This window comes from Chiloscyllium punctatum, chromosome 8, assembly GCF_047496795.1.
Source record: "Chiloscyllium punctatum isolate Juve2018m chromosome 8, sChiPun1.3, whole genome shotgun sequence".
Lineage (NCBI taxonomy): Eukaryota > Metazoa > Chordata > Chondrichthyes > Orectolobiformes > Hemiscylliidae > Chiloscyllium > Chiloscyllium punctatum.
The window spans coordinates 35,316,674-35,326,706 of NC_092746.1; the positions used below are offsets into that span (position 1 = coordinate 35,316,674).

Genomic DNA, 10,033 nt, shown 5'->3' on the forward strand with positions numbered 1-10,033 from the left:
GCTAATAAATCAAAACTGAGTTCAACTTTACCATAATAAAACAAAGAAATGCGGCTACTGGAGATCTGAAACAAACAAAATCAGAATTTGCTAGAGCAACACAACAGGTCTGGCAACATCTGTGGAGAGAAAACAGAGTTAAGGTTTTGAGTCCAGTGACATTTTTTCAGAACTACTTACCAAATGCCCCCATTCATTTCCAAATATAAGCATATGGCAATCTTGACTCTTCATGGCAGTACAGGTTCCACAAAATGGCAAAATGCATCATGCTTCCTTAGTGAGGCTACATTTCTCCCCCATTACTCTTTGGCAAGATCATAGACACTCTACTGACAATAGTAAGCATGCTGTTTGAGAAAGACATTCACTGTGGTTATAACCCATGGCTCAAACGTTTCTGGCTATCTTCTCCACTGATAATGGAACTTCTTCTCTTCTTCCAACATGTCCAGTGAAATGAGATTTGCTATTGCATCCAGGTTTATTTACATCGTATTAAGTTACTCTGTACTACTCTATCATGGACATGCCAATTTACCCCTCCCTCTCAGTACTACATTTACAAGAAGTGTTATCAATATAATTTGGACTAGAAATCAAATGTGAATAAATTTAAACAGTTTTTTTTAATGCTTTATAAAACTTAACAATACAAAAAATGTTAAGTGAGGATTTTTAGTATCATTCATCTGCTGTACCTGTCAGATATTCTCTAATACCCCTGAAAGTAGTATTTGTACCTGAGCTACCTGGTCCTACGAACCATGATGCCATAAGAACCCCTTCATCAAAATAGCAACTGTACATCTAACTAATTAACTCAGCATAGCTGCTCTCTCTATGCCCAAGAGTATTTTAAAGCCATTGTATATTCAGTGATGGATAGTTTGCAATCAGATTTTCATCGTTTGGATGAAAATACCAATGTATTGCACCTGGCATATGTCAAGTGATCATAACAGGAAGCCACACACTCCCAAACTGCAGTGCTATATCTATTAATGTTAACAGATCATACATCATGGCCTAGGAATGAGCAATTTCCTGACATGCATTTTCTGAATGTAATTTAGGGCAACACATACAGAATTTTTGCATGTTAGGATCTGAAACTTCCTTCAGTTGCAATTTCACCTGAAAACCTGGTTTTAGATTAGATTACTTACAGTGTGGAAACAGGCCCTTCAGCCCAACAAGTCCACACTGACCCACCAAAGCACAACCCACCCAGACCTATTCCCCTACACCTAACACTACGGGCAATTTAGCATGGCCAATTCACCTAACCTGCACATTTTTGGACTGTGGGAGGAAACCGGAGCACCCGGAGGAAACCCACGCAGACACGGGGAGAATGTGCAAACTCCACACAGTCAGTTGCCTGAGGTGGGAATTAAACCCGGGTTTCTGGCACTGTGAGGCAGCAGTGCTAACCACTGTGCCACCAAGCCGCCCACTAAGTTTTATGTTTTAGCAAATTGGAAATCTAAAAGGAGGATCAGTGATGATTAGCGGTAATAGATAGAGACACGCATAAAGAGCAATAAAAACAGGAAGAGAGTGGTAATACGATTACATATTATTATAAGCAAATAATGCAAAAATTATACATTTTCACAAAGATATTACAATTACAACATTCATTAGGAGCCATAGCTATGAAATTTTCATTGCTTTGACCCACATTGCAGCAAGGGGATAATGACAGAACCTAAATTTTGCATCAGTGAGCAGATTCTTAATGATGAAGTGCTAGATAATACTAATATAAATGTCACTTCCAACATGTCACTTGGAATTGAGAGTAGGCTGGTGGGGCAATTCTCAGCTTAATTGGATTTTAAAAATAGGATGTACTTTGGCAATACCTCACATTGTTGGTTCGGATCCAGTAATTTAACTTCACCAAACCAGGTTCATTTGAGATGGAGTTAGATTTTTAAAAATGCACACACATGGGATAGGCATGTTGCTGGTTAGGCCAGCATTTGTTACTCTAATTTGCATTTGCATTCCTTATTTACTTGGAGAAGGTGGTGAGCTGTCTTATAGAATGCCTATCCTTGGGTAGAGGGACAGTCATAGTGCTGTTAGGAAGGTTGTTTAAAATTTCAACCCAACAACACTGGATGAACAATGACAAATTTCCAAATCAGGATGATATGTGGCATGGAGGGGAAGTGGTCCCATGCACCTGTTGCATTTGTCCTGATAGATGGTAATGGACAAAAGTTTTGAAGATGCTGTAAAATGAATCTTGGTATGTTACTGCAGTGCATCTTGTAGATGATATACACTGCTGCTACTGGGCATAAGTGATGAAGGGAGTGATTGTTGAAGATGGTGGATGTGTGCTAATCAAACAAGCTGCTTTCTTCTTGCTTGTTGAGTGTTGTTAGGTTGCACCGATGGAGGCAAGTGGAGAGTATTCCATCACACCCCTGACTTGTTTGTTGTAGTTCTGGAGTACAAGGTCTTAGTCATACAGCACTTCAATCCTTGGCCTCAAGCAATCACAACCATTTTCATGCTCAGGAAATTAATTCAGAAGCTCCACAGAGCAATGTCTTGGAATCTAAATTACTTCACTATGTCATCAGTAACTTGTGGGCATTTGGCACACTTGCCTTCATTTCTCAGACCATTGAGTTTAGGATGTCATGTTGAGGTTGTATAGGACATTGGTGAGATGACCTTTGCAGTATTGTGTACAGTTCTGGTCACCCTGTTGTAGGACGAGTATTATTAAATTGGAGGGGGTACAGAAATTATTTACAAGGATTTTACCAGGACTGCAGGGTTTGAGGTATAAGGAGAGGATGGATAAGCTGGGACGTTTTTCACTGGAGCATAGGAGATGACCTTATGGAAGTTTATAAAATCATGATTGGTAAAGATAAGGTAAACAGCAAAGGTCCTTTCCCTAGCATTGGGAAGTTCAAAACTAGAGGGCATAATTATATGATGAGAGGAGAAAGAATTAAAAGAGACCTGAAGAGCAACTTTTTCACACAGAGGGTGGTTTGTATGTGGAATGAACTGCCAGAGGAAGTGGTAGATGCAGGTACAGTTACAATATTTAAAATACATTTGAATAGATACATAAATAGGAAAGGTTTAGAAGAATATGGGCCAAATGTAGGCAAATGGGACTAATTTGGTTTGGAAAACTTGTCAGCATGGACGAGTTGGACTGAAGGGTCTGTTTCCATGCCGTATGACTCTATGACTCTACAACTCAACAGTATTTTTATAAAAAAATCAAAAGAGGAGATCCAAGATTGCGGCGACTCAGCAAGTCTGAGTCTATAGTGCTCCTCCGAAGACTTCGGTAAAGTGGGCCACCCTCCTCCACCACACTCACCAAATCATTTAAACTCGTTTTTACTTAATGTAATTAGTGGTTCAGTACTAAATTTAAACAGTTCAGTCTCCTGTAAAAATGACTAGGGGGCAAGGAGCCTGCAACTCTCAGCAGGCAGGAACCCCTCCCCCACCCTCCCCAGCTGCAGCAGAGGTGTCCACAGCCGCCCCGGGGGACTTACCTACGGTGGCGAGCCTCATGGAAATAATCTCTAAACTTGATGTGAAGATTGACGCTTTCATTGAAGAGTCCCAAAGTCGATGGAATTCATTCTCGGCCGCGCTACAAAAGCACGGCCGAGACATTGAAGAAATTGAGTGCCGAGTTGGAGGGGCGGAGCTAAAGGCCGCGACCTCCGAGGCCATTGCAGAATTGGCCGTGGATTGGGTCCGGACTCTCGAGCAGCAAGTCCAGACCTTAGAGAATCACATTGACGACCTCGAGAATCGTTTACTGGGCCTTCCCGAATGGGAAGAAGAAGGCCAGCATACAAGGTTCCTTGAACAGTGGCTTCCACAGCTTTTAAATCTGGAGGCTGGATCAGGCCAGGTAAGGGTGGAATGGGCCTACCGGGCTGCAGTACGTGGGCCCGGCTTGAACTAGCGCCCCCGCCCGGTCCTGTTCTGGCTGCAGAGCTATAAGGTGAGGCAGATGCTCTTGGAAGCCTCCAGATATCTTGGGAAAGATCCCCAAGCCATGACTTATAAAGGATCCAAGATTATGTTATTTCAGGATTTTTCCCCAGCTCTGGTCCGAAAGAGGAAGGCGTTTGATGAAGCGAACGCTACCCAGCTATCCTACTCTTCAGCCATGAAGGGTCCGTGTATAACTTCAGATCACCAGAGAAGGCCAAAGAACTTTTGGACTCTCTTAGATAAATTCTAAGTGTTAATTGATGTTGTTTTGCCCTACCCCCACCCCGGTTTACCACCCTTTTATTTCCTTTTATTACCTTACTGTTTAACATTATCTCCTGGGGGTGGGAAGAAGGCTTTATTTATTTATTCTTTACTTAGCGATTTTCTTTCCCCTTTTTTTATATATAGGCCAGGGGGTCTAGTTAATGTAGATGGGGGGAAGGTGGCTTCCTTATCCTATTTTATCTTTGTCCTTGGGAGCAGAGTTGTTTTCCCCTGTTATTTTGTATTACTATATTTAATTATTATTTGCTGAGACTGTAATTTTATAGTCATATATGTTCGTATATGGTATTAACATTACCAAATATATCCAGGTGTTGGTGTGGGTGGGGTGGGGGTGGGGGATAGGGTACTCACTGTTAGTTCTAGCTCAGTAGTATACTTGAATGTTCTTTATCCTACCATGGGGTGCCTGAGTCAAGGGTGGGGCACTGATTGGGAGAGGTTATGATGGGTTTTTTGGAAAGGAAGTGATGCCCCTTGGGAATAAGGGGGAAGATCTCCGTTTAAGTATGTTTTATACTTTTCTTATTATTTAGAAATAGTTTTTTATTATATTGATCTGAATGTATTAAAGAGCTTTTATTTTTGTGAATTTTATATGCTCTATGCTCGGGATGTTTTGGATAAGGGTTTCTTCTCCCGGGCGGTCTCGGACTTGCCCGGTGATTATGGATGATCGATCGATTAAATGGTGCACCTGGAATGTCACAGGGAGTAATTCACCAATCAAAAGGAGGAGAATATTATCAAACCTCAAGAAAGAGAGGACCGACATAGCTCTCCTATAGCAGACACGTTTATTGGATAAAGAACGCCGGAAATTATGACAGGGAAGAGATTATTTTCCGTTCTCTCTTTCTGTGCAGGAAAAAACATTTTGGTAAACTGGGTGGCTGAGGGCCCTCATGGACTTTCAAGTTGGCACAGAATAATCATGGACTATACTCCCCCGGACTTCCTTACAAATATGGTGCACCAGGAGAAAAAACAAATTATTCCATAAAATATGGCCCTTCTTGAATTACACAAATACAGATATCTCATTCATCCTACAGGGGCTTTTATTTAATTGAGAGGGTGAACCTGGCTGGTCCAGATCCCCCTGGGAGAGGAATCCCACATGAAAACGGGTTTTGTTGTGATCTGATGTTAACATATCCTGAGCATGTATATCACTGCTCAATTTATGTGTTATCCGTTGGGTTTTTTTTTCTCATGAATAATGTAAGAATTTTAATCATACACTCTGGTTAGTTGTAAGTTAGATGAGTAGTAGTTGAGTTTTGTTTTCTTTTTCTCTTGTTATTTCTGTTTTCTTGTTTGATAGATTTTGGTTATCATTTATTTAAGATTTAACTGTATATCAATGTTTATACTTGGGTCTTTTTTTAGTTTTCTTTTGTAAACTTGTAAAAACATGTTAAATTTTCAATAAAAATATGTATAAAAAAACCCCAAAAAAACTGCGGATGCTGTAAATCAGGAATCAAAATAGAAATTGCTAGAAAAGCTCAGCAGGTCTGGCAGCATCTGTGAAGAGAAATCAGAGTTAACGTTTCAGGTGAGTGACACTTCATCAGAACTGTTTCTTGATGTTCAAATTTTTAACCAAAGCTTATCTCTTGCTTTTGGGGCACTAAAAATAGGCAACATAATCAAACTGTCCCAGTTCAGTCCACAATTAAGAAGATTAACTGTTTCCATTGCTCTGTATTTTGCTTTGCTGCAGATCCTTCCATGACTGTGAGAGCAGATATCACAGGGAGGTACTCAAACCGGCTCTACACATATGAACCACAAGATATTCAAATCTGTAAGTGTGAAGCACTTTGGTGATAATTTCTGAATATGCTTGTCTCAGTTCAAGAATACTTGAACTGTGTTGGGGTGAATGCTGCCATTCATCACAGGGGTTTTTGACAGCAGAGACTCATAAAATAAATCAGGAGTCAGTGAACACAGTTCATGCAACCTCAACCCACCCAATGTGTCTCCCATTGAAGCTGGTTAACATGCCACACATAGACAATGAGAACCTCACATAGACAATGAACTGGCACTTAAAAACATAATTCCAACTCGTGTTGGAGTTCTCACGTATACTTGACTGGCAATCCTCCCCAAGATTTAACCTTACCCTCTTATCTAGCAAACATGAAATTCCAACCCATTCTCCAACTCACACATCACCAGGATCTGCTCTCTCTGCCACTTAAAATCTCTGATCTGACTTGAAACCCTTACCCATCTTCACTTCATCCTTGGGACAATTTGTGGGAGTGCCAACTGAGATTGAAGAGAAATTTCAGTCTCTTTGTACTCTAGCAAACCAACCATGAATCAATTTCAGAACGGAGCATGATAAAGCTACACAGCTGCCAGACAATCAGATTGGATCCACAGCTCTAAGCGCTATCCACAATGAGCAGAAGCCTGACTCGAATCCAAATAAAGCCAACTCCAGCTTATTGCTGTGGGACAGCCAGATATTGTGTCATTGAGGTGTGGCTGACTTTTAACTTGTGAGGGGGGATAGGTTAGGGTAATGAGGTAATCCATTCCCAAGAAAATCAACCAATTATATTCCATAATTTGTCGTGAAAAATAATTAGGGAATTATGATACAAATTGGTTCTGGGTTATCAAATAAGTGACAGAAATCTCAAAATAACTTAGTTACAAGGGGAGACATAAAGTACACTAACTATATCTGCCATAGATTTTACTCAAACAAGAGGGGATTTCATTGAACATCAAATATTTAGAGCCTGACAGATTAAGTATTGGTGCAACCCCCAACGAGCTAACCTAGAAATGATGATTACAATCTCAGAACAAGGATTACAGTTAAGGAAAGGAATATTTTTTCTCTAAAACATTTGTAAATTTTTAAGAATTCTCTACAATTAGAGAGCTGTGTGGTCTCAGTCGTTGTGTATATTCAAGTTAGAGTTCAATAGCTTTTTAGATACAAGAGAAATCAAGGAGAGGGAAAATGAGGTGAGCATATAGAACTAAAGTAAACTGCTGGCCATGATCTTACTGAAGCTACATGTGTTAATGCAAAGGGTTTTATTATTGAAGGCAGAAAGTTATCTACATACACTCCTTCTGCTTCAGTTCAACGAAATAGGTGACAGCCATTGGTTCATTTCTCCTCACAATACCCCGAACAATCAAAGTCAACCTGCCTGATTTTACATTTATACAAAGACTGGCAATTAACTGTCAATCAGCATTAATTGTTGCAATTTTGATAACAGCACTTCTGCCAATCAGAGTCCACTTGCGAATCATTCGACACTCTCCTTGCATGCTGTATTAAAACTGTCCTGATGGGAGAAAAAGTAAAGACTTTCACAAAATGCATCTTTTTTTCAGCAACACTCAGAAAAATTAATTTATTTCTTATGATAATGGGAAACACTTAACAAGAAAAATGTTCTATAAAGATTACAAAATGGTCATTTCAGCTCTAATATTGCGGCATTGCATAGAATAGATTACCACAATACCAAAAATATGGAATTGAGAAGTCATACAAAAATAACATTTCAAAGTTTGTGAGAAGATTTGTAGCTTGGGTGCTCGTTGTTGTGGTTCTGTTCGCCGAGCTGGGAATTTGTGTTGCAGACGCTTCGTCCCCTGTCTAGGTGACATCCTCAGTGCTTGGGAGCCTCCTGTGAAGCGCTTCTGTGATGTTTCCTCTGGCATTTATAGTGGTTTGTCTCTGCTGCCTCCGGTTGTCAGTTCCAGCTGTCCGCTGCAGTGGCCAATATATTGGGTCCAGGTCGATGTGTTTGTTAATAGAATCTGTGGAATCCGATTCACTAGAGAGGAAGAAAAGGACAACCACCTCCATTCCTAGATGTGATGGTACAGAGAACACTGAAGGGAGAATTCACTACAAAGGTATACAGGAAAGCCACACACACAGACCAAGTCCTGAACTACAAAAGCAATCACCCCAACACACACAAAAGAAGTTGCATCAAGACACAAAAGAGCCACAACACACTGCAGTACACTAGAACTGCAAAAAGAGGAAGAAGAACACTTCTACAATGTATTCGCCAAAAACGGATACCCTCGCAATTTCATTAACAGATGCCTAAGGGAAAGACAATGGAATGAGGACATGCCACAACCCAAAGGATAGCCATGTTACCATACATCAAGAACATTTCTGAACTGACAGCCAGACTACTACGACCACTAGGACTCATAACAGCACACAAACCAACAGCCACTCTCAGACAACAACTCACCAGAACAAAGGACCCAATACCCAGCATGAGCAAAACCAATGTAGTGTACAAGATCCCATGCAAGGACTGCACAAAACACTACATAGGATAAACAGGAAGACAGCTAACGATCCGCATCCATGAACACCAATTAGCCACAAAACGACACGACCAGTTATCCTTAGTAGCCACACACGCAGATGACAAGCAACAGGAGTTCAACTGGGACAACACGACTATTATAAGACAAGTCAAACAGAGAACAGCCAGGAAATTCCTAGAGGCATGGCACTCATCCACAGATTCTATCAACACATTGACCTGGACCCAATATACCGGCCACTGCAGCGGACAGCTGGAACTGACAACCGGAAACGGCAGAGACAAACCACTATAAATGCTGGAGGAAACATCACAGAAGCGCTTCACAGGAGGCTCCAAAGCACTGAGGATGTCACCTAGACAGGGGACAAAACATCTGCAACACAAATTCCCAGCTTGGCGAACAGAACCACAACAAAATAACATTTTTTATGGTTCAAGAAAAATCTTTAATTTCTTATTCTAAGATGTTTGAACTGAATTGAGTTCGCAGATATCATTCAACATCGCTATTGTTTTTTTTTGTTTCTCCAGTGATTAACAGCATGAACAGAGCGAAACGTTTGTTACCAGCAGAGCTATAAGGAAGTATAGCAAAGCTACTTGTATTTTTTACAGAAGAGAGTGGCACTGAACTGTTATCTCTTTGATATTTTTTGTTTCCATTTGATTACTTAATCAGAGCTTCCTTGACAGTCCAAACTCAAGATGCAAGAAATGTTTGAACTTTGAGCATTATTAAGATTTTTTTCTTGATTTAATCAATATTTAATAGCATGGTGAATTAATAAATATTTTTAAATTATCATATTATCTCTATATTTAATTATTTATCCATATCTAATATGCAATAAGACAATAATATTATTCCACTTCCAGTTACAGAATTACTATTTTCCAATAATGCTATTTTATAAGGTAGAATTTTATAGGGGTCTAAGCAATGTCGAATAGGACAAGATTTAGGACAGAATTGGATAAGATGTCCAACAAGACCTAACTCCATGCCAAGAGCATCTCAGCCCATTTGTTGTGCTTTTGTTTACTGGCATGACAGGTATTTCACTAAGCAGTGGAAAGTTTCAAATTAAGGGAGAATCATTGCCCAACCTACCTCCTATCTCAGCGTCCTGTCTTCCTAAACTCTCCAAGCAAACTAGATGTCAATTCTTGGCATAGAAATCAGAGTGAGCATCTGGCAACTTCAGTTCACTGCTTGCCTTGAAGGATCCCAATGTTGGATGTGAGCACCAACATCTCAGGGCATATTCTTTGGATAGCAGCTGCATGATCCCAAAATCTACAGACATTGGCATTTGATATACGCCAGTCTTGAACCACCATCATGGTGCATCTCCAATACACTTAGACTACACCTCTCCACTTCAATGTTG

At 40.3% G+C, this 10,033-nt stretch overlaps 1 protein-coding gene across 1 annotated transcript in view; it reads left to right on the forward strand.

Annotated features, from left to right (window-relative positions):
* LOC140480233 (anterior gradient protein 3-like) overlaps positions 1–9,445 on the forward strand; it is a 28,291-nt gene extending 18,846 nt beyond the window's left edge. The window contains exons 6-7 of the mRNA XM_072574944.1: positions 6,020–6,103; positions 9,174–9,445. Of these exons, the coding sequence (XP_072431045.1) occupies positions 6,020–6,103; positions 9,174–9,223 (134 nt within the window). The 3' untranslated portion in view covers positions 9,224–9,445. The remainder of the gene's footprint in view (positions 1–6,019; positions 6,104–9,173) is intronic.
* The last annotated feature ends 588 nt before the right edge of the window (positions 9,446–10,033 follow it).